Source organism: Manis javanica, chromosome 16 (assembly GCF_040802235.1).
Source record: "Manis javanica isolate MJ-LG chromosome 16, MJ_LKY, whole genome shotgun sequence".
NCBI lineage: Eukaryota > Metazoa > Chordata > Mammalia > Pholidota > Manidae > Manis > Manis javanica.
Window position 1 is genome coordinate 34,190,121 of NC_133171.1, and position 25,233 is coordinate 34,215,353.

At 37.7% G+C, this 25,233-nt stretch overlaps 2 protein-coding genes across 6 annotated transcripts in view; one reads left to right on the forward strand and one right to left on the reverse strand.

Moving 5' to 3' along the window:
• RAB23 (RAB23, member RAS oncogene family) lies at positions 1-25,120 on the forward strand. Of its 2 annotated transcripts, XM_036998374.2 has the most exons (7): positions 3-255; positions 4,876-5,095; positions 9,336-9,421; positions 17,076-17,232; positions 18,703-18,785; positions 19,574-19,663; positions 21,676-25,120. In XM_036998374.2, the coding sequence occupies exons 2-7, from the start codon at positions 4,941-4,943 to the stop codon at positions 21,816-21,818; spliced, it is 714 nt and encodes a 237-aa protein (XP_036854269.1). In that variant the 5' UTR covers positions 3-255; positions 4,876-4,940; the 3' UTR covers positions 21,819-25,120. The 2 variants fall into 2 exon arrangements, with proteins under 2 accessions (XP_036854270.1, XP_036854269.1); XM_036998375.2 differs by lacking the exon at positions 19,574-19,663 and having other exon boundaries at positions 1-255.
• Positions 1-25,233, reverse strand: part of BAG2 (BAG cochaperone 2) — an 83,208-nt gene that overhangs the window by 42,508 nt on the left and 15,467 nt on the right. Inside the window, exons 5-6 of one of the 4 annotated variants that reach the window (XR_012126386.1) lie at positions 16,625-16,684; positions 13,643-13,834 (exon numbers count right to left, since the gene is read on the reverse strand). The gene's annotated coding sequence lies outside the window, so the exon portion shown is untranslated. Of the gene's footprint in view, positions 1-13,642; positions 13,835-16,606; positions 16,688-25,233 lie in introns of those variants that run through there. The other 3 variants (XR_012126385.1, XR_012126383.1, XM_073225075.1) reach the window with 3 other exon arrangements.

The window sequence follows — 25,233 nt, forward strand, 5'->3', positions numbered from 1 at the left end:
CCCGCGGGTGAGATGAGTAGAGGTTTCCGCGCCCTGCTGTCCTCGCCTGAGCGATTGCTGAGATGCTTGTTCTGAAACTTGGCTGCCAATAAAGTTCACTTAAAAAATCGTAGTCATTCTTAAAAGAGAGAAAAAGGCTGCGATCCAGGCGGGCGGCCCCGCCAGGAGGTCGCGGAGACGGCGGCGGTGGCGATTGCGCCGCGGCCGGGAGGAGCCGGCGGCGCCTGGCGGTGGGTCCGCGGCCGGCTGGAGACGGTGAGTAGCGGCTTGCTCCCGGGGCGGCGGCCCTACGCTCCGCCACCCGGGGGCTCCCGGCTCCGCTGCGGATAGACCCGCCTCTGCCCGCGGTCCTGCGCTGCTCCTGGCCCCGGGGACCGGGGCGCAGGGACCTCCAGGCCCGGCTCCCAGCCCCGGCCGGGCCGCCGGGCACCTCTCCGCCTCGGAGCACGGCGCCCAGGCTGCAGCTGGAGGAGGTGGGCTGCCCCGCCCGGCCCCCGGAGGGGCCCCTGTAGTAGTGGAGGGGGTCCCTGGACTGGCCCCAGGGCGGGAAGGAGCGCGGTGGGAGGGGGCGAGGCGCCGCGCCTTCCGCCTGGCTACCGACGGCTCCTTGGCCTCCCCCAGCCCCCGGGGTCGGGGCGGCTCCGAAGCCGGGAGACCGCGGCCAGGGGCTGGCACAGCCCGCGCTCGGTTTAATGGGGAAGAAGGTCCCAAACTCCGCCGCCTTTCAGAGCCCCCTTCTGCCTGCGGGGGCCCCCTGCCCGTCCGCGGCCCCACCCTCCCCTGGTTTCTCGCCGCGAGGCTCCTGGACTATGAATGAGCCAACTGCAGTTTCATTGACATTGGCAGCCGCGGAGTTACTTTACTCGGACAACCGCGGAGCCTTCGGAGCCACGGCAGGTCCCAGGCAGGAGAACCCCAGGGTGTGTGGGGGCAGGAACTCCACTGTCAGGCGGCAGCAGAGCCTGGAAAGGGTCATTTACTTCTCTAGGTTTTATATAACTCCTGACATCTTACAGCAAGGAAATTTCACTGAACCCAAGAATTTTTTCAGTATTTTATAAATACAATCATACCTGTACTTAAGTACGGGCTTTGATGAAATCCCAGCCTTTCGGTCAGTTAACTCATCCTTTCCTTTTCCAATTTACTACCCTGCATTGATTGGAAAAATCTTTAAAATTCAATTTAGAGGAAAGTATGTACAGGATTACTGTCAGGCTCTTGTACTCAGAATTATGCGTATTTTTCAGGAACTTGTTTTGAGAATAAGTGCTTTAAGTCTATAGAGTAGAAGTGGCTGATAATCACAAGAGGCAGATTGCCTATGTTAAAATCTAATTCCATTTTTTTTTCTTTCAAATTGTATTATTTTTAAATTTATCACTCAGTAAAATTGACTTTTGGAGGGGTGTAGAGTTTGAGTTTTAGATTCATGTCACCATCAGAACAATTAGGATGTACAGCAGTTTTCATCACCTGCCAAAACCTCATGCTATCCTGTTCCATTGATTTTTATCTATCTTTCTCTTTGCTAGTATCATATCTTTTTGATTAATGTAGCTTTATAGTGTCTTAAAATTGGGCAGTATGATTTCCTCCAGTTTTATTCCTTTCCAATGTTTTAGGTATTCTGGTTCCTTTGTTTTTCTATATAAAGTATAAAATCAGCTTGTTTCTAACTACAAAAAATCCTGCTAGTTCTCTGGAATTGCATTAAACCATAGATTAATTTGGGGAGAAATGTTATTTTTACTTTCTGAGTCAATCTGTGAACGGGGTATCTTTACACTTTTTTACTTCTGTGTTCCATTAGTGTTTTATAGTTTTCAGCATACAGATCCTGTACATGTTTTATTGGATTCATACTTTTTTGGGGAACTCTTAAATGTCACTTAAAACTCTTGGATTTATACTTTTTTGGGGAACTCATGTTTCATTTCAAACTGTACATTATTAAGATATAGAAATACATTTGAGTATTGTGTGTTGCTCTCGTATTGTGTCCTTGCTAAACTTATTAGTTACAGGATTTTTGTTTGATTCCTTACAGTTTTCTATATAGACAGTTATATCATTTGTGAATGGATGTTTTATTTATTTTCATTGCCTTTTGCCCTGGCTAGGACTTAATGTATATTGAATAGGACGAATGAGAGTGGACATCCTTACCCTCGTTCTCAATCTATGGGGGAAAACAAGTAGTCTTTCAGAATTAAAAATGTTAGCTGAAAGGTTTCTGAATAAGTCCTGTTCTGTTTCTAGTTTGCTTAGTTTCTTCTCACAAATGGATGTTAAATTTTGTCACATATTTCCTCTTAATCAATTGATATGGTGATGTGGTTTTCCTTTTTTACTCTGTTAATATAGTGGATTACATTGATTGATTTTGAGTATCGAACCAGCCTTGCATTCCCAGAATAAAGCCCACTTGCTTCTGGTTATTCTTTTTATATATTACTGGATTCAGTTTACAAATATCTTGTTGAGGATTTTTGTGTCCATATTCATGAGGAGATATTTGTCCTAATTTTTTTTTGTACTGTTTTTATGTGGTGTTGGTATCTAAATAATGGGGATTGTTTGTTCCTCTTATATATTCTGGAAAAGACTGTACAGCCTTGTTCTTGAAAAATTGGGTAGGATTATTCAGTGAAATCAGTTGAATGTGGAGATTTCTTTTTGAGTTTTTTAAGTTATGAATTAAATTTCCTTAATTCTTATAGGGCTGTTCAAATTATGTATTTCATATTGGGTGAGTTGTGGTGGTTAATGTTTTTCAAGAAATTAGTTCATTTCAGCTAAGCTGTCAAATTTATGTATGTAGAGTCATTTGTTATGTTATCCTTTGAGTCCACAGAGTGCATAGTGATTTCCCCTATTTTGTTGCCGATACTGGTAATGTGTGTCTTCTCTCTTTTTTCTGTTAGTTAATTTTATTGAACTTTCAAAAAACAGCTTGTTGTCTCATTAATTTTCTATTTTTCAGTTTTCAATTTCATTGTTTTCTGTTATCTTTACTATTTACATCCTTTTGCTTGCTTTGGGTTTATTTTGCTCATCTTTAGTTTATTGAGATGAGAGCTTATATTATCAATTTGTGACTTACTCTCTAAGGTAAGCATTTAGTGCTGTATATTTTCCATCAGCACTACATTAGCTGTGTCCCTCAAATTTGGAATGCTGTATTTTCATTTTCATTCAATTATTTTTATTAAAGTTCTCTTAAGCTGCTTCTTTGGCCTGTGGATTGCTTAGAAGTCTGTGGATTGCTTAGAATTCCCCAAATATTTGGAGATTTTCCTGTTATCTTTCTGTACTGATTTCTAGTTTGATTCCATTGTGGTCCCATTATTTTAATTTTGTTGAGGTTTGTTTTATGAACTAGAATATGTTCTGTGTCCAGTGAGTGCTTGAAAAAAAGTATATTCTGCTGTTGTATGGACAGCAATATAAATGTCAATTAAATTCTAATATAGTTTTATTGTGTTTTTAGAATTTCATTTTGTTTTATCTGTAGTGTTTTTGAGTATCTCTCTACATAACTATTTTAGTGCTTGCTCTATCTAATTTATCACAGTCTGTTGCTGTCAACAGACACCTCACCAGTTGAAGAGAAGCATAGAAACCTTACCTCCCTTTATATTTCCTTTATTCTCTCCCATTTATAATTGTCTTAAATATTTTCTCTACATATGTAACCACACGGGACGGTGTCATAATTTTTGTTTCGACTTTGAAAACATAATTGAGAACACTCAAGAGAAGTCTTACTTTATTTACTCTTTTTTTTTTCTCCAACCATGTTCTTTCTTTTGTTTGATTATTTTTTAAGTTTTTGTTTTGTTTTGGTTTGGTTTTTTTAATCACTGAGATGGAGACCTGGATCTTAGGCTTCAGCAAGTGCTCCTAGGTGATTCCTGGATCATGCAAGTTTGTGAAGCACTAGGGACAATTACTGAGACTTCTTGAGGGGAAAAGAAAAGAATGTTCTTCACATTTGAGACTTGTTTTATGTGGTGATTGTACAGAAAAATTTTTCAGTTAAAGTAGTTGGACTATAATAGCTAGGTAGGAAGGAACTTAACTAGTAATTTTAAGAAGAAATTAGAGAAATTTACGTTCTGTTCTTTTCCATCTAAAATGCAAGCAGTACACATTCCATTACTTTTATTATATGAGAAACTGTAACTAGTCTGACATCAAAGAATGCGTGGCATAAGATTATTTTTAAAGGATTCATTGTAACCAGAACACTAGAGCACTGTAACTAAGAGCCCAACGTTGTCACACAGTTTTATGTTACTATGTAAGTCTTTTCTTTGGGGTGCTTTTCTAAGGACATTAATTATTGCCTGTGAGGTTGAAAAGCAGTTTCCATAGATTTTGTATTTGTTGCCCATTTGGTGGTGACTGTGGAGGATTTATGTTTTATAAAACTACCATTCTTTGAGTGCTTAACTTTCACTATGCTGAGTGCTTTATATGTATCGTTTATTAACAATCCGATGAGTTAATAAATATCCTCAGGAAACTGAAGCCTAAAGAGTTCAAGCATTAACTTCACTGAGAAACTAGTAAATGGCAACTTCAGACCTCAACTCTAACACCCATAGTCTTAGTGTCCATGAAACGCAGAACCACAACACCTAGGTATTGACTGATACCTGGATGGCATTACGTTGTGCTATTGGCAAGGATTCAGAAATGAATGACCTTATTCCTCCTGTTAAAGAATGTCATTATCTAAACAGGGTGTGAAGGGGGAAACAAATTCTTGTAATGCAATGTAATTATTTCTTGATAAAACAATTATAACTTAATTCGTTTTGTACAGTTTTTGTGTCATGAAAAAAATAATTTCATTTTAAACCACAGATTTAAGAGGGAAGATCTGATCACCTGGAATTAAATTTGGTACAGAAACCTTTTCAACTCCAAAAATGTTGGAGGAAGATATAGAAGTGGCCATCAAGATGGTGGTTGTAGGGAACGGAGCAGTTGGAAAATCAAGTATGATTCAGCGATACTGCAAAGGCATTTTTACAAAAGACTACAAGAAAACCATCGGAGTTGATTTTTTGGAGCGACAAATCCAGTATGTACTTGGCCATTTTTCCCCTCTGTTTTCATATATGAACTGTATCCAGACTTTCATCAGAATAAAAGTAACTAATTATAGTAGAGTCCAAGGTTAGGCTTATGAGTCCAAGGCAGTGGCTTATGAGAACAGTTGGGGGTTTTCTGTTATTCATTCCTGTATGTATATTTATCCTGTCTTTTTCCCCCCTTTCATTTCTTTTCCCTTCCTCTCTCATTTTCTTTCTTTTTTCCTCTCCTTTGCATCCACCCCACCCCCTGCCTTTTTCTATCTTATATCTGTTTCATATTGATGGCATCTTGGGCATTTCTTCCACAGAAACTGATGCTTGACTCAGGATTTCCGTCCACTACAGGCATACCTTGGAGATATGCAGTTAAGTGGATACTGCAATTAAGCAAGTCAGGTGAATTGTTTGGTTTGCAAGTGCATTTATAAGTTATGCTTACACTATACTGTAGTCTCTTAAGTGTGGAATAGCATTGTGTCTAAAAAAAACAATGTACATACCTTAACTAAAAAATACTGTATTGCTAAAAAATGCTGTCATCTGAGCTTTCAGGGAATCATAATCTTTTTGCTGGTAGAGGTGTCTTGCCTCACTGTTGATGGCTGCTGACTGATCAAGGTAATGGTTGCTGAAGGGTGGGATGGCTGTGTCAGTTTCTTAAAATAAGACAGCAGTGAAGTTTGCCACATCAGTCGGCTCTTCATGAACAATTTCTCTGTATCATGCAATGCTGTTTAATAGTATTTTACCCACAGAACTTCTTTCATACTTGGAGTCAAGCCTTTCAAACCCTGCTACTGCTTATCAACTAAGTTGATGTAATATTCTAAATCCTTTGTTGTCATTTCAAGAATCTTCATAGCATCTTCACCAGGAACAGACTCCATCTCAGCAAACTACTTTCTTTGCTCATCCATAAGAAGCAGTTCCTCATCTGTGGAAGTCTTATGAGACTGTAGCAATTCTGTCACATCTTCAAGCTCTACTACTAATTCTAGATTCTAGTTCTCTTGCTGTTTCCACCCTATCTGCAGTTTAACTTCTTCCACTGAAGTCTTCAACCCCTTAAAGTCATCCATGAGGGTTGGAATCAACTCCTTCCAAATTCCTGTTTTTGTTGATACTTTGACTTCTTTCCATGACTCACGAATGTTCTTAATGGCATTTAGAATAGTGTATCCTTTCCAGAAAGTTTTTAGTTTACTTTGCCTAGATCCATCAGAGGAATCACTGTCTTTGGCAGCTGTAGCCTTACACAATGTATTTCTTTAATAATTACACTTGAGAGTCAAAATTATTCCTTGATCCATGAGCTACAGAATGTATGTTGTGTTAGCAGGCATGAAAACAACATGAATCTCATTGTCCATCTCCATCAGAGCTCTTAGGTGACCAGGTGCCTTGTCAGTGAGCAGTAACGTATTGAAAGGAATCTTTTTTTCTGAACAGTGACCTTAACATACTCAGTAAACCATGTATAAACAGATGTGTTGTCATCCAAGCTTTGTTGTTCCATTTTAGAGCACAGGCAGAGTAGATTTAGCGTAATTCTTAAGGGCCCGCAGTTTTGGAATAGTAAATGAGCATGGGCTTCAACTTAAAGTCACCAGCTTCATTAATTAATAAGAGAATCAGCCTGTCTCTTGAAGCTTTGAAGCCAGGCATTGACTTCTCCTCTCTAGCTTTGAAAGTCCTAAATGACATCTTCCAATGGAAGGCTGTTTTGTCTGCACAGAGTATCTGTTGAAGTGTGGCCACCTTCATTCGTTACCTTAGCTAGGTTTTCTGGATCACTTGCTGTAGCTTCTCCATCAGCACTTGCTGCTTCATCTTGTATATTTATTTTATGGAAACAGTGTCTTTCCTTCAACTTCATGAACCCACCTCTACTAGCTTCAAACTTTTCTTCTGTAGCTTCTCCATGTCCCTTCAGAGGATTGAAGAGTGGTAGGGCCTCGCTCTTGAGTCAGCTTTGGCTGAAGGGAATGTTATGGCTGGTTTGATCTTCTATCCAGACCACAAAACCTCGTCCGTACTGCTTGCTTACCGTTCATGTGCCCCGTGGAGGAGCACTGTCATTTCCTTCAAGAACTTCTCCTTTGCTTTCACAGCCTAGCTAACTATTTGTAAGAGGCCTGGCTTCAGCCTAGCTTGGCTTTCGGTGTGCCGGTCTCACTAAGCTTGATTGTTTGTGGGTTTTGATTTAAAGTGAGAGATGTAGAACTCATCCTTGCACTTGAATATTTAGAGGCCATTTGTAGGGTTATTGATTGGCCTAATTCAATATTGTTTTGACTCAGAGAATAGGGAGGCCTGAGGCAAGGGGGAGAGACTTGGGAACAGCTGGTCAGTGGAGCTCACTCAGAACACACACAACATCAAGTTTGCCTTATTATACGGTGCAGTTGATGGCACCCCCCCAAAAATTAAAATAGTTGTAACATCAATGATTGCTGGTCACAGATCACCATAACAAATATAGTAATAATGAAAAAGTTTGAAATATTCTGAAAATTACCAAGATGTAACACAGAGACACAAAGTGAGCAAATATTAGAAAAATGGCACTGATAGACTTGCTCAACACAGGGTAGCCACAAACCTCCAGTTTATAGAAAGAAAAAAAAAGCAACATCTGTGAAACACAATAAAACAAGTATGCCCATATATTTTGTTTGGAAGGAAAATTACCTGTCATGATATTTTTTATCACATATGTAATGGGATCCTTTTGTTTAGAATGTCTCTTCTCTTTTTAAAACTGGGCAAGAATATAGAAGTTAGATGATTAATAACTTGTTTTTACTTTAAGGAAATATGAGAAGGAATATTTGGGAGGATTAAATACTCCAATGAAAAGGACATCTTACTTCAGGGAATCCAAGTAGATTCTAAAACACATCAAAGTAACATTTTGTGGTCATTAGTTCTGAAAATTCTTAATGATATTTTAAATTATAGGAGACCAACTGAAATGTATTATAGAAATAAGTAACATTAAACAAATCTGACTTAACCAGCCCAGATAATTAGCATCCAGGATGATGGTGTTATTTTAAAGACTTGAATTTCTAATCTGTATTCTATTACCCTTTTTAAAATATTTCTGTATTTGCTTCCTTTCTGTTATTTTAAGAGGATCCATTTTAAGTCTTCATGATGTTTATTTTTCTTATTTGTTATCTGAGGCATACTAATATTTTAAGGATACAGTTGATCCTCATTACTTGTAATTATTTATTTGCAAATTCACCTACTTGCTAAAATGTATTTGTAACCCCAGAGTCAATACTCCCAGTGCTTTACTGGTGGACAAGCACAGAGCAGCAAAAAACTTTGCTATCTGTGTGCATATTCCCCACTTAGGTCAAACAAGGGGGCGCTCTTCCTTCATCTTTCATCTCTCATACCATGAACAAGTGTCCTTTTCATGTCTCTTGTGCTTTCTGTTGGTGATTTTGCTATTTAATACAGCCCCAAAGCACAGTGTTGAAGTGCTGTCTAGTGTTCCTAAGTGCAGGAAGACTGACATGGTTTACAGAGAGAATATGTGTTAGATAAGCGTCAGTCAGGCATGAGTGCTCTCAGCCTCGAGGTAAGTGCTACTGAATTTATATGTATTAAATAAGGTATCTTTAAACAGAACCACACAATAAAGCAAAGTTATGTATTGATTAGTTGATGAAAATGTAACCAGGGGCTCACACACAGGAACCTGACCCTGTATTCCCCTAGGAGCAATGGCTCTGTATTTGCTAATCAGCCTTTGCAGTGACTTTACAGAACACAACTACCACGAAAAAGACAATGGACTGTGTGACAAAATAAGTAAGTAATTTAGTAAGTATAAGTTATAAAGGGCTACCGAGCAGGTAGCTACTTCCTTTCCTTTCTTATTCTTGTTCTATTACTTGCACACCGGAACCCATTAGAAGGGTGTGGCTAGAAGAGAGCAAGCACTGACCTGGGGAGTTCTCCTTTCCCAACACTGCTAGTCTCAGAGGGAAGAAATATGATAGGTAAATCCAAATCATGTGTTAAGTTACGGTTTTGAGGGAATGTCTTTCACCCTTCATTTTCAGTGTTAGTAGTGGTATCAATATTTAAAAGTACTGTTTTTCAGAATGAAACCAGCAATGTAGTTTTAATACCTCCAAGTCTGAAGAATAAAAGTATATACAAAGCTTTATTACTAAATACATATGAAATAAATTCATCTCGTTTCAGAGTTAATGATGAAGATGTCAGACTAATGTTATGGGATACGGCAGGTCAAGAGGAATTTGATGCAATAACAAAGGCCTACTATCGAGGTAAATTGCGGGGGTTTTTGTTTGGGTATGTTCTTTTGGCTACACAAAGAACTTTGCTTTTTTTTTGTTTTCCATAGAAGGGTTTCTCTTTAAGAATACTTCATTTCAAAATATTTTTTAAAAGCCCAGGTCATTATTATTCTAAAGACCTTGTTGAGTGGCAAATAATACTTTGTACTATGGACAGTTTGTCTCTGCCTTAAATTATGTAACTCATATAGGCATTCCTAGACCTAATCAGTCAGAAACTGTTAAATGCCTACTTCTGACCCCAAGGCATAGAACACTAACCTATGAAGAAATAGAGCCCCTGCAATAAGATGACATTTTGTCATGACACATGAACTTGAATGGGTAGAGCCTTTCAACTGCTGTAGGACGTGTATGTGAAAGGGAAGAACTATAGCTGTAGGTTTTAAGACTCTACAATGTGGAGTTAGACTTCTCAAGGAAAACTTAGATTTCTAAATGGAACGTAAAGTTTCCATTAACATTGTCCTATAAAATTTTGTCCTTTTGGAATTTTCAAAAGCACTTTCACTGTTTCTCTAGCTCACTGCCAAGGGTGTTTGTAATAAGAGAAGAACTGAAAGCTTCATCTATTACACATAGCAGTATAGCCCATTGATGCTTTTGACTGTATGTATATCTTGCTTTTTCTACTTTTTGAAAATGTGGGATTTATTATAATAATGATAACTGAGGTCTAATGAAAACATAGTTACACTAACATATAAGCAGCCAAAGAAGTTTTCTTTCTAAATTGGTACTAAGGGAACTTGACTTCGACAGCCTGCTCTAAGAAAACATTGGTTCCTTGAGAAAATACGAGAGGCACACCTTTTGGGTGCCATCCTGATGATGCCGCCATTACTCACTGCTCCCCCTCCTTAAAGGCCTCTCATCTACACAGTAGCTTTGATTATCCCTTTCCTGTGGATGCCAGCTTGGATCTTGAGCACCTGTATCATGATGTATGTGAGGTGGGAACTATGTTCTTACTACCCAGAGCTCTTCTTAGATTAGATGATATTTTTATCAGACTATGCATCTCCTGAGCATTGGTGCTGTTGATTGACAGGTCCTTAACATACAGTTTATTCTTCACTGAAGGTTATTTGTATTTTTTTAAGTGGGCTTATTACCACCACAACCCCCTATAACCCTATCCCAACATTCAAAGAAAAAAATAAGACAAAAAACCTAGGTAGAAACACTAAAAAGTGGTAGGATTACATTTTCATTATTTTCTTTTTACCTACCTAGCTTTTTTCTCTAATTCTCATCATGAAATATGTGTTCTTTTTTTCTTTGAGGAAAAAAAATAGATTGGGCTGTTTCTTTTTAAGCTTTTGACAATTTGATATGGAAGTATTACTTTTTAACCAGTATAGTTTTTTTGAGAATTCTATTTACCATTATGTAGCTCTAATGTAAAAAGATAAAACTGTGAGTCTACAGTTATCCCAAAATAAAGTTTAACTTTAATAAGCAAAACTGGTCAAATGTCAACAATTATTTGATTTGTACCTAAATAAAGAGAAAATGTTGGAATAGTGCAGTTCAGTAGACCATTTGGGCCCCTGATTTTTAAAAAAAGCAGCGAGGTAGCTAAAATATTTTAATTTCCACTGTACTTGGCAGTATTAATGCTTTCCCCAGTTTTTGGCATGAGAATGTGTTCAACATTATTATCTTTTAATTTTTAAAAATTGGTTCATCTAGGTTGTTGTGTACTTCTTGTTTAGTACTTTTTAGGTGTCCACAGATCATACTGTTTCTCTTTAATATGTCTACAAAAAACATTCTTTGCCAGAAACTAAAAAGAGAGCCCATAATTATTAGTATTAGCATCTTAATTACTGTGAGTAATTAAGACATTTCTTTCTATTTTGTTTCATTTGGACTAAAAGGTTTTAAACAGCTTCAATTTCCCTATATTTAACATTTTAACTTAAAATAATCTTAAGGGTATAAATAAGTGTCTGTTAAAAGCTTTGCTTAAAATGTAACTTGGTTTAGCCAACCACGTTAAAATGACAAAAAGGGTGGGATACTGAGACAAGTCTTAAGTTTCAGTATTGTTTTCTAAGTTGTAAGAAATATCCATTACATCCCAATTTGAATTATGGAATAAACAGGGGCAATTATACATAAATGGCATGTTGAACAGTCTTTTATACTTTCCTTTGGGGTTCCATCAGAAGGCTTTTGGCTGCTGACAGCAGAAGAGCAATTTAAAACTGATTTAAACTGGTTTTGACTTGTTTAATAGAAAAGTGGAAGTGACATAGCTTTTGATTGGGCATTGTCCTGACTGTGACCTCAATGATTCTCTTGGTTTGCCCCCACCTCCCTGCTTGGGGTTCCTCCTCATGCTGATTTCCCTCTTGGTTATAAGATTGTTACCATCAGCAATGGAGGCCACATGCTTTGTTCACTTTGCTGGGGAGAGAGGGTTACTTCCCACAAGGATCAAAAGTCCTGAGCTTTTATCTGATTAGGCCGCCCTTGACCAGATTACAATAAGTAGTCGGAGGAATGTGATCATCCTAATAGGCTTGGCGTGCTTAGGGCCTCACCTCAGAGCAGTGGGTAGGTTTAGCCTGCGTAAACCATAAAGCTGCTGTGCCATCGAGGAGAGGTGTTCTCAGGAAGGGAGGGGAACTGGACACCAGGTAGGCAACCAGGTAATATGTGCAATTAGCATAGAGTCAGATGATGATGTAATTAAATAGAGGTAAAGACTAGGAAGAGAAGGTAGGGCTAGGAAGAATGAGTTCAGTAAGATATGCACTTAGTAGAAACAGAAACTCTCTGCCTTTTAAAATTGTAACTTACTGATTTATGTCCAAAAATGTGTTACTTAAGATGAATAAAATATTTTAAAAAGAAAAATTTTATTACAATTCATTTAAAAGACCTCTTATATAAAAAATCCATTGCTCAAAGGCATTATTATGTTCTTGGAATGCTGGCTTAATCATACAGAGAGACATGCTGAAACATGACCTTCTTGTAAATAGGTTAGAATAGAGCACAAATCATTAGGAAGCCTTTTGAGACCCCAAATGTCCCCAGATACTAGCTAACAGTATATGGAAATGAGGTTACAGATTTGAGACCTATTATCGGAGATTATTCACATATAAAGAAGGAAGCAACCTTTATTTTTTTTTAAAAAAAAAAAGTACTTTCACAGACAAATGAATATAAATTGTTGGAAATGAAATAGCTTTAGACAAGAAACTACTTATAAATTAAAATTATAAATGCAAGAATTGTAGAACAAAATTAGACTATGCAAGACACAGATTTGTTCTGAAATTATGTGGGCATGGATTCTGTGACAGATTGATTCATTGAATAACTTGTGTGTTTCAGATTATACAGAGTGTCAAAAAGAACAAGGGACAAATATTTTAAATCCAGAGTGAAATCTGTAATAACATATAAAGCCCTGTGATCAAATTTTACACTGGTTCTCTAGAGTAGTGTGTCCTAAACTGTAATGTGCACCTGAATCCCCCTGGGGAGCTTGTTAAAATGCAGACTATAAGCAGTAGCTCCAAGGGTGGAGTCTGCATTTCTGCAGTCTCCCGGGTGACACTGATGCTGTTGGTCCTCAGTCACACTCAGAACAAGTCTAGACACCATTTGTAGGGTATTTCAGTGGTTGGAGGACAGAATTACTCTCCACACATGTGTTGGGATATCTTCTGAATTGAATTCAGATACAGTAACTTTTTGAATGATCTTATTAATTAAGAATAAATATTTGCTGTTGGTGATATTATAATCGACAGCAAAAATTTGTTCACATCTCTATTCCTGATGTGTGGGTAAATGGGGTTAACTATTAGAAGCTATTCAGTCGTGGGTGATTTACTGTTACCCATGATGAGGAAGTAATTTTCCAGTGATGTGATTCTTAGGGTAGGTAGTACTGAAGGAGGATTGAGTGGTAGGAAAATAAGTCTTTTGAAAATACAGCGATAGAAAACACTAGCTGCGTTTAAAATCAAGGGTGTAAGATAGGTCCAAATGACACAACCAAAATCAAAATTACTAACTTTCCTCAGGATGACTGGCTCCAACACAGAACTGGAGGTCAAAGGAAAAGGAGGACAGGATAACAGTATAGGGTTATTTCTGAATTAAGAATATTTATGGTAGTTGGTATGTTGCACAGGCACAGTTCATGGAGTTACCAAATAAAACTTTTTATCTCTCACAGTCCTTTTGTATTTTATTAGGTAGTAGGAGGGGAAGTCCTTTCCTTGATCCTCAAATGAAAATTCCCTTCAAATCATGTCCTTTCTGGTCACTCACAGACAGCAGTTTTTCTCAACTGACTCATAGTTATTTCCAGTCGTAAACATAGTGTCCATTTGGTAATTGGAGTAGCCAGTCCTGTGTATTAACCAACAAATGTGATTTAGCACTAAATCCCCTGTGCTCTCTGGGGTCTCAGCAGGCCAGGCTGTGGTCTAGGAAGGAAGTGCCGGTGGCCCCCCCCCGCCGCCTTCTCTCTTCCCTAGCTGCCAGAGGCATTTCTGCCTTCTCCTGGGTCAGGCCTAGGAGGAGAGGGAGTTGGGAGACCAGAGCACCATGGCAGGTGCTGCTGCCATCCGACTAGGGGGTTCTCTGCACGCCAGATGTTTAAAGATGATTCTTTATCCAGCTGATTGTCCTGAATTCCTCCGGAGTTCCTGTTCCGGTATGTTTCTCCTGGAAACTTGTGTACTTGATTCTGGCAGTTGCTTTGCCCCTTTGTGGGAGTCAGCATTTCCCCTCCACCTTCCTTCATGCTAAGCTCCAGTGCCCCATCACATGATTTAAAATGACCCCATGCTGACTCGTCTCTCAGACGTGGTTCACCTCTAGGAAATGCGCGGGCTTTCCTTGTGTTCCCCTCGGTGGGAGCACGCTGCCTAATGCAGCTCTCCTCCTCTCGTGGCCTTGCCATTTCACTCTCTCCCAGTCACTGCATCTTTCTCAGGCTTGAATCAAGGCACCATCAGTCCAGAGGTCCCCAGTTACTGGGAACACATGTCAAGCTCCCTAAGCGGTCTCACTGAAGTCCGTTTCTTCCAGGTGGAGACAGAGGTAATGCCAGTACCCTCCCGCATCCCACCCCGTCGTCTTCAAAGAGGAAGGTTGAATGGACAGCACTTTCTCTAAAGAAACCCTTTACAAGTCTTCTTTCTTTCCTTTTCTCAATTCTTAATAACAATTCTTGAAGTGCTTAGGGAGTTCTAGGGTTGTGTAATGGATTTAGAGCAGTTTCCTTTGTAAATTCTGCATATAATTATCTCCACATATATTTTGGAATCTGGTATTTGTCCTGTATTTTATTGGTACTTATGCCAAAATTTTGTAAAAAGGGTCCTCTTTTAAGTTCAAAATATAGTAGAAAAGGTTTTTTGCTTTTTTTTTTTTTTGCTTTTTAGAGTTTTCTTAAAGCATAAAGGAATGCATCACGATTTGACAGTATTTTATCTGTATGAATGGATGATACTTAATTAGGGGAAATTAAAACAGGTAGTCCAACATTTGTCAGAACTATTATAACTGCAGAAGTAATCCAGGTTGTCTGGTTTTTGTTTTTCACTTTGTAATATATTAGATTAGATAAGATAAGGGGTTGCAAGCATCCAATCTGGAGGCTTAATATCAAGTGAACCAGACTACTGTAGGGATTTGTGGACCATTCTTTGGGGAGATTGTAATTGCTTTGTTTTGGCTTATTTCTGTCATCTTAGTTCAGGTTTATATTTTCTGTAGTTCTTTTGCTTTTTGGTATTTTTTCCTCCTCTACATTGGATAAATCTACTGTTCTCCCTTGGTTTAACAGTCACACATTCGTCTTTTACGGCGATTGCCTTTAACTTAAGAGACTATCTTAGTTCGATCCTCCCCCACCGTGCACACACAAAGCAGTTCTTGGCACAGCTTGGTAGGGGTGATTTATTTGGGAGGTGATCCCAGGAAGTAGAAGTGAGAAACTAGGGAAAGAATGGCGAAAAACCCATAAAGGGTACGTTAATGAGCTAATTATTACTGTAAGCAGTTGGGGATCAGTCCTTTTGAGGTACCACACAGACACAGCGCAGGATGGTTCCACCAACGTGCAGCTGAGGCATTTTGATCCCCCCCTAAGTTGAAGCTTCCTCCAGAGGCATCAGTTCCTCTTCCGGGACGCACTCCCCGAAAAGGTCTTTCTGAGCGTCAGAAGAAGCCCCGAGGCAGAAAAGCAAGAGAGCTGCCTGCGGCGGATGCCCGAGGTAGGATCCGTGTGGCGGGCACCTGTCCTCCCAGCCGCCCTGACCCCGGGGCTGAGGGGACCTGTGCGCAGCCTCAGTGTCAGCGACACGTATTGATGTTTATTAAACACCCTTGATTACTTACTTATCAATATTACTTATTCCTCCCCTGCAGACACCCCCACATTCCTTTGGTCCCTCCCCACTCCGTCCCCACAGGAATTTTGGGGTTGTCATGGGCATGCTTTTTCTTTTTACCTTTGATCCTTTTTTTTTTTTTTTAATAACATTGTGCTTTTCTTAATCATTCTTGCTGCTTTAATCTCTGGCACCATCTGCTTGTTTTTTGTTGATGTTTTATTTTAATATATACTTCCTCTAAGAGCCTTTTTAATTTTTTTAAGGTGTCCAAGACCTGTATACCTGGAAATGCCCTTAGGGCCCTCATACTTAAAAGACAGTTGACTGAATATAAAGCTTTGGGTTTAAAACTAACAAATAGCATTCATAGTGGATTGCTGGTTTTCTCTCTCATTAGTGCTTTTACTTTCTGTATTCCTGCGGGTGCTCTACAGACCTTCTTTGGCCTCAAGAGTGTCCTAGGCAGCCAGGTATGTATGTCTTGAGGCTTAGCAGCAAACTCCTGTACCTGAGGGATCTGGAAGGACCCATGCCTGGATTCCAGGGCATCCTTCTGACCCCAGGATGGTTTCCTCTTGTTACCTACACACCTGCTTTTCACCATACTCCCTGATTCAACAGCTAATCATTTGTTAAGAAAAAAAAAAAGCTACTTCCAGAAGGTTGCTGCTTATTTTCCAACTTAGTTCTTATCAACCTAATGTGATACTTGGTAAGTATTGTCTATGAGTATAATATGGGAATTATGCAAACAGAGTAAACAACTTTTTTAAAAATAAAACTTTTTTCCACTTACATGTTTTTTACTCTTGGCACTGATTCTTAAATTAGGTTCCTCAGCATCACTGGTATTCTCCTACTAAAATAAAATAAAATAGATCTTTTTAAAAAGTAAACAATGAGCAAACTGATTATTTTCTCATAGAATTTTCTTAAATCTGTGCTAAAAGAAATTAAGAAGCAAATGACAAATATTAAAAGATCTTGGCAAAAGCCTATTCATGCTTAGTTTACCATTCTCTCTGTAATGCAATGAAATATATCCGTATTTTGTGGTGTTCCACAAAGAATGTGTAAAAACCAGTTCTTTGTAGTAGAAATGTTTGTTAAAAAATAAGCAGAGTACAACAAAGATGAGTTCAACATATATTTACACAAAAATTGTTCTGAATAGACAGAAGTTGCCCTTACCCTGCATAGGGTTGTTTCATTAAGGTAAATAACATTTTTATTTTGTGCCCTTACAGGAGCCCAGGCTTGTGTGCTTGTATTTTCTACCACAGACAGGGAATCTTTTGAAGCAATTTCCAGTTGGAGAGAGAAAGTAGTAGCTGAAGTTGGAGACATACCAACTGTACTTGTACAAAATAAGATTGATCTCTTGGATGATTCTTGTATAAAGAAGTAAGATGGCTACTTTGAGGGGGTGGTGGTAGTTCTATAATGTTAAAACCTATTTTAATTTTTGTATAGACTTACAAAATGTAGTAAAGTTTTTCTACAGGATGCTTTGAAGTTTCTGTGAGGTATTCTGTGTGATTGGGTCAAAAAAAGTTCACACTGAATCTTAAGTAAAGAAAAACTATACGAATAAATTTTGTAGGTCATTTTAGAATTCCAGTCTTAAGTCTTGTACCACAATTCTTCATGTTAAGTCAAATCTAGCTGTAGTTAAGACTGTAAGAAAAACATCCTAGGATGTTTTAATATCCGAAGTAAGTAGCTATCCTGTATTGATGTTTAAATAAACTAGTTCAGTTTTATATATTCTGTATATTCAGAACTGTTATTTGTAATTAGTTTTACAAATTTATAAATAGTTTAGCATCCAGATAATTTGTCTGTATTTGCTGTATTACTGTTTTGCTAGATTTGAAAGTCTGTTTGGTTTTCTACTTTTTTATATGTTCTTATGTCAGTTACCGGTTGCTAGATAACAAGTTAACCCAAAACTCAGTAGCTTAAAACATTTATTTCACAGTTTCCATGGGTCAGGAATCTGAGAGTGGCTTTGCTGGGGCTTCTGGTCCCTAGTTTTTCATGAGGTTGCCCTCAAGAGGTCATCTAGGCTGTAGTCACGTAAAGGCTTGACTGGGGATGGAAGCGGTACTTGCCGTGCGGCGCACCCCTCAGCTGTGGGCAAACCTTAGCTTCTTGCTGTGTGGACTTCTCCCGTGGGCTGCCTGTGGGTTCTCACAGTGTGGCAGCTGGCTTCTCTGGCAGCCTCACCAAGAACGAGCAAGGCAGAAGCCACAATGTCTCCTGTGACCAAGTCTCAGAAGTCACATGCCACCACTTCTGTACATTATTGGTCACACAGACCAATCCTGATTACAGTATGGGAAGTAACTGCACAAGGGTATGAAGGCCAGAAGTGGGCGTCTGGGTATGGAATCACTGGGGACCATTTTGGAGCATATTTACTCCGTCTGAATAAAACTAAAATCAGGAGTCCACTCTTGTAGACATAGTCATTAATATAGCTCATTTTGGCAGCAAAGTAGTTTCATAGCAGTAAGAGTAAAATAAGTAATGCAGTAGGATTTTTCAGATTGTAAATTCAATTGTTTTTAAAAACAGAAGAAGGAAAATTAAAGTATCATATAAACAAAAGTAATATTTAGCTGTATTAAATCTGGACTTTACAGAAACCTCTGCATACAGTTACAGGGAAATGGCTACAGTGACAGGATAACTTGTACATCCTCCCAGAGTACAGCAAACTGAAAACTGCGAACCTTGAACTCCTCTGCCTTACCCAGCCCCTCTGCCACGCTGTTTTCAGTACATGTAATAAAAGTGATTTTTTTAAAAACAAGCTATCAGAGATTATCTTCATATAAAAGCTTTTTTTCTCTTTTAATTGATACACAGTGAGGAAGCTGAGGCACTGGCAAAAAAGTTAAAGCTAAGATTCTACAGAACATCAGTGAAAGAAGATCTAAATGTGAATGAAGGTAAACTGCCTTTAAAAAAAATTAATAGAACGTTTGTTTTATCCTCCTTTGGCTTTTTCTGTTTGTTGTTTACAAATCACATTTGCATTGAGAACAGAATTTTGTCACTTTAAGAAAATTTAAAGGCATAATGCTTCTTTGAGTTAGAATTCTTACTAATGTCTTTGAATACTTGTTACCCTCTATAGCAAAACTGGTGGGGTTTGTTTTGTTTTGTCTTTAAACATGTAACTGTGTGTGTGATTGTGTATGCACAGATGTGTTTTTCATGCATACCTTTTAAAATAACTGAATTGTTTTAGAACTCCACAGTATTGTATATTCCAGTAGGTAGTTAGAATGGTCTCAATTTATTTCATAGGATTTCCCAGTTTAAGAAAGTAGGATTAGAGAATGATTGTTATTTTCCTCATTCCAGAATTGCTACTTATATTATTAGATTGCAACCCAGTTCTGTTTCAGGTGTCTTCTGGATAGGACATCTCTTCAAGACTAAGTCAGTTTAGTGTTGCTGAGTATTACCACTAATCAAGGTCTTAAAGCTAAAGAACCACTGCCTACAAGTATTATTTTATGTCTTTGTTAATAAAAGGCCACTATCTATTTATTAATATTACCACTGTATTTAGGTATTGCTTAAGTAATTTTTAAGTTGAATGTCTTTAACTAGATTGTATACTTCTAATTCCAAATATATTTATTAGCAGGTACAAATATAGTGATATGAAATAAAAGATTCTATATTCATAAATTATACTGATCTGGTAAGGTTTTTGTTTTTATTCTAGTTTTTAAATATTTGGCTGAAAAGTATCTTCAAAAACTCAAACAAATAGCTGAGGATCCAGAATTAATGCATTCAAGTAGTAACAAAATTGGTAAGTTCCCAGGAAATTTTAGCCCCACATTTTCCTGGTAAATTTATTTTCCATTCATTATTATCACATTTACTATTTTCTAATACAGTATACTCATTTCTTTAATAAATATGATTAGAAGGTGTTACATCAGTGATTATTAAACTTAGGGGTATTAGTTCTCCCATTAAGATATATTAAGATTTTTTAACTATTTCATTTCCTAAATCCATGATATATTAAGACAGCAGAGATAAGGACTGTTTATAAAGGTCTGTCCTTTACATAAGGGAACTTTTAACACTTGTTCTTCTGCCTATACTTGTACCATCTCCATATCTTCGTACCATCTTACTGATTGATTACCTATCACTGATTTTTTTTATGCTAAATGCCAAGCAAAGTTAACATTCCCTGAACTAATGGGTTGTTTTCTCTTAAGCAATAATTGGTGAGCTGAGTCTTGATTTTTACTTTGACTTTTAAGAAGACGAGAACCGAATGCTCTGTTTCTAAAGCTTCTATGTTGTCTTTTAAGGACTTGGTATCTGTAGTCCATCCCCACTTGCTACATACACATAAACACACACATTTCTTGACATGTTTTGACTTACTTTCTTCTTTTGCCATTTTTATCGCATATGTTCTTACCATAAGATACATCAGACACTTTAAGAGACGAGATAGGGTAGTTGTAATAAGCTCTGGTCTGGTCTCCTGGGCCCCACCCTTGTCTTCTTCCAATCCACTGATTAAAGCCCTTTGATAGATGCTCATTGGGGAACACATTAAATGCAGACTCTTGATCACAGCATCTAAAGAAAGTCTGTGCATCCTTCATGTGTCTCAGGCCCCACTCTCCTTTATGTGCCCTGGTTACAGGCTCCACCAGTGGTCTTGCTCTTCCCTAAGCATACCCAGTGCTGTCATAACTTCTCCAGATCTACTTTGGTTCTTCCATCAGGAGTGTCCTCCCTTTCCCACCTTCTGTCAAAGAACTCTTCATTCCTCAAGGACTATTCTAGAAAGCTCTCTCAGCTACGTACCTGGCTGAAGCCATGGCCTCCATGCTTTTCTTCTAAACAAACAGCTCTAAGTCCAGGGCACTGCCAGGTATTGCATGTAGGTTGTCCTTTCTTATGAATTAGATGTACTTGGTCCTTTGAACCATATGTGGGATCTTGTGTCTCTTTTATGACACTTGACATACATCCTATTGCATTACTCATTTGTGTGCTGCCGTGTGTCACTTAAAGCTTGTAAACTTGTGGGCAGGAACTGGTCTTGGTTGTCTTTGTATCGCTGATAGTGTCTCTGGCCCAGAGTTTTGTATATCATGGATGATAAATAGTTCATAAATTGGAGATTACATTTTAATACTAGCACAGTTCAAAATGGAAACTGTAGTAGTAAAAAGGTTTTTAGTTCATCCCTCTTCTCTCATCACTTCAATTATCTGTAGACCATTTTCTTGTTGCTGTTTCAGCCTAGGTAGCAGTCCTACATTCCTACCAGCTTTTGCATATGCAGTGTTTTTATTAAGTCTCACAAGTATTGTTGTAGATGTTCTTCAGGAAGTTACGTGATGTGAAGTTAATAACTGAAGTAATAAAATAATATTTACTGATTCCAAATTTCAGAAATAGATCACAGAACATGTAGAGTATTTCACCATTTGGGTAGCACAGGGAGGAAAATAATACATAAGCATTTTTTGCCTAGATATGCATAAAGTATCTCTAGAAGAATATGTAAGAGAACTGATAAAACATGCATGCCTCAAGGGGGGGATCTGGTGATTGGGGCAGGTGGGGATGGTTAGGGTAGAAGGGACACTTCACTGTGACTCCTTCTGTACCCTTTGAACTTCAAACCATGTGTATTGGCTATTAAAAATAAATGAAAACAAAAACCTAACATAGTAAATTCTCACAAATATTACTGATTTACCAAGAAGCTGGATGCACAGCCTGCAGTAGGTAACCCTTAAGTACTTCGATGTCAATCTCTGTGTTTTCCCTCCATTCATATAGGCGTCTTTAATACATCTGGTGGAAGTCACACATCGGGTCAGAATTCAAATACTCTTAATGGTGGAGATGTCATCAATCTTAGACCCAACAAACAGAGGACCAAGAAAAACAGAAATCCTTTTAGCAGCTGTAGCATACCCTAAAATATTTTAGGGGGAAAAATAATTGAATTATATTGTGCAGTTCAGTAAGAAATACATCCAGCTGCTGTGGTATGTTACAAGTTTTTTAGCAGATTTTGTACCTAATGACTGAAAGTTGACAGACTTAAATACTGTTCTGCAGTGCTTTTCAAAATGGAGTGAGATCCTTGGTGGAAAAATGACTGCCCTGTGGACTCATTTTAATTTTTTTAGACGAAGTTTCTCCTGTTTTTGAAAGAATGCTAAAAAAATGTCAAAAACAGGTTTTGCTGAATTTTAAATGCTGGAAACATAAATGAAATGCCTAAATATATTGGTACAGATTTTGATATTATGGATCGAGGAAAAATAGCAAGCCTTCTTTTTCTGAAATTGGTCACATAGCTTTTCTGGAAAGTAGCATTGAATCCAATTATTACAAAAAAATAATATTGAAAGGTAAATGTTAAATTTCGCCAGACTACACTAGCGTGTATTTTGGCAGTGTTACTTGTGCAATATCTGTATAATGCAGTGTGGAGGTACGCATGCAGCTATCTGGTACTGATGTAAAGGTATATGCAGTATTTAAGGAAACATGGACTCTAATTCCTTCATTCATAAAACCATTTACACATTGTGTTATGTTAAAAGTTTTTGTTTTCAAATAAGAAATCCCAGACATGTATTTTGCACAAGGAGCTCAGATTTAAGAAGTGCTTTGTGCCAAAAATCTCATATCTAATTTTTACAGTGCTTTACTATCAGAATTTATATTGTTTATAGTATCTCTTAAAAGCAGTTTTCCTTCCTGGACAGGGTAGATAAAAGAAGACTATAGTTGTTTCAATGCTAGAGCATCTCCCAGGTGAGACAGTTGCTTATCTTTTTCATCTGTCCACCCATAAGCATGTTAAGCCTACGTTGGCCACTCCTTGAGGTTCACAGCACATGTGCAGCTATTCCTTCAGTCCTGGGAAGTGCAGTGGTGCATTTAGTACCTTTTGCTGCTGAATGAAAATGCAGTTTTGAACTTTTTGGATCATGCTAACAATTTTTTTAAATGCACAAGAGATAATCTTTTGTCTTAATCCACATTATTGATTTTGTAATGCCCTGCAACTCTAAAACATCTTTTTGTCTATACATTTTTGTATGGTATTTTAAGATTAAGATTATCCCTTAACAATTTCTATAACCTTCGGTTTTTATAGCACTTCCTCAAGAGCTCTGTCAGCACCAAATACAGAATGCTTTAAGAAATGATTTTAATATGTAATCACATAGCAGAGCATAAATTTTGTGACTTGGGATAGTAGCTTTCCAACTAAGATAATTGCATGAACCCTGTTAATAAGTGATACCATTCATCAATGACTTTTTTTTTTACCCCTTGGAATATACCTGGTTTTTACAGGATTTCAAAATATGTAAAAATAATTTTTCTTGAAGTATGTGTCATAGTCATTTTTCATTATTTGTACTACTTTCATCCCCCCATCCAGATTAATATTGAGGGCAGAACAGAATTTTCTGGGACATGTTTTGTGAAGTGGTCAAGAGCTGAATGTTTTCTTTTGATAATATTGAAATAATTGGGCATTATCTATTTCAAAGTAATATAAAATGTTTATTTTTATATCACCAGTTGTCACCACTCCCATTGCTGGCAGTGGGATAGTTGCTGGGCACACAGCTCAGTTCCTAAGAATATACCTGCTAGTCGTTCATCTTCTCTACACTCTTGAAATACAGGCTCTTTAATTTTTGCACAAAATATATTTTGCAACAAATTGTCTGAATAGTCTTTAGTAGCAGAATAAAATCATTTTGTGTAATGATGTTGTAGTTCTGTTTCATATTAGTTCGATGTGGGTTAAAGTTTGTTACTTCACTATATAAAAAATGTAATCTCTGCTGATGGTTGCAGTTCCAGATATTTGTGATATGATTTTATGTATTTTTGTCCTTTTTTCTTTTACGTGATCTTTGTTACACATGTGAATTTTTAATTTGCACTCCTGTATTTTAATCCTAACCATAATTAGTCATTTTAAATAATTAAGTAGACCTGGAAATCAGTCATAAGTGGTATGTTAAATACTTTCTCAACTAATCCTAAAATCTTCAAAATTGACAGTTTTTCTTCCCTTGCAACCCTTAGCTTTAAAATAAGTTTATTATTAATTTCTAATGATCATGCATGGATGCTAAAGAAAAACAGTATAAGATTCCAGGCTGTTGTGTGTCTGTGCTGTAAGGCACTTTTCCACATTATGGCCAGTCATGAGCAGACAGCCAGAGCTGCAGGACGGCTGCCGTTTCCCAGAGTTCCTCAGGTTTCTGTTCCTTTCAGTCCATCTGCCTAGTTAAATAGTATGCAGACCAGCCCACATAGGCAATAGAGTTAAGTAAAACCAGGCTAAATGCTTTCCTTTTTATCTGTCCAAAGTTGAGAGCACCATATACTTTTTCAAAATAAAGTAAAACTACTACTACCAAAAAGAGGATGAAGACCGTTGCTTATTGTGGAACGAAGTTAGAGGATTGTTTCAGAAGTTTGCAAGGCAGTGCTGAGAAACACCTCTCTCCTTCACATGTACTCCATGGTGCCTCTGGCTTTTAGGGATCTTCTCTGAAGATCTTAGGGCGGGGAATTGGCTTTAGCACCTAGTGTCCCAACTTAAACTACTTTAATATAAAATGTTAATTGTTGGCATCCTCTTCAAAACCTTTCAAGTAGTTACTGGTAACTTGCTGAAGTGCCACTCTCACTATACCATTAGGGCTTCTGTTCTCTGATAACAAATGGCCTGCTGGGGTGAAAGTGAGTCCCACCCACACTGCATTCATCCAATGAACAGGTAGATTCATTCAGTTTTAACTATTAGTTACGAATATCATGTGTACTATTGTCACTATTCAGATTTTTACCCTAAAACATATAAGCCTTTCATACAAGTGAATTTATTTGCTAGCAGAAAAAAGGACTCTGAAATATCTAATCACCAAACTCCCAGGTAACTGGATGATTTGACTGTAAAAACCTCTGTCAGGCAGTGCTTCTTTCCTTCTCTCTCTGGAAATATCTATAGTGGGATGTTGGTAAATGGTCTTTGAAAAAAAAATTAAAACTTTGGATTAAATGGAAAAGTGAACTATATTTTTGGTAGTACTAAACAATGCTTTTGTAAATTTGAATGGAAAACTACTTGTATGTATTGCTATTGGGTTGCAGTTATGAGCTTAAAATATACTACTAAATAAAAATTTCATGAAAGATGAATTCTAGTAATCAAAAAATAAATGCATTTCAACTACAATTTTGTGTGGTATGTGTGCTGTATATCACCAGTGTGGAATCAAACAGTAAAAAGTGAAATGTGACTTCTTTAAAAATCAGAATGACCTAAAGTATTTAATATTTCAGATATTC

What these genes read in the sequence shown, in the direction of transcription:
- RAB23 (XM_036998374.2), top strand. Translation starts at nt 4,941, where the DNA reads ATGTTGGAGGAAGATATAGAAGTGGCCATCAAGATGGTGGTTGTAGGG. An exon ending in TTTTTGGAGCGACAAATCCA is followed by an intron (nt 5,096 to 9,335) that starts GTATGTACTTGG and finishes ATCTCGTTTCAG; the next exon opens with AGTTAATGATGAAGATGTCA. An exon ending in AGATCTAAATGTGAATGAAG is followed by an intron (nt 18,786 to 19,573) that starts GTAAACTGCCTT and finishes TTTTTATTCTAG; the next exon opens with TTTTTAAATATTTGGCTGAA.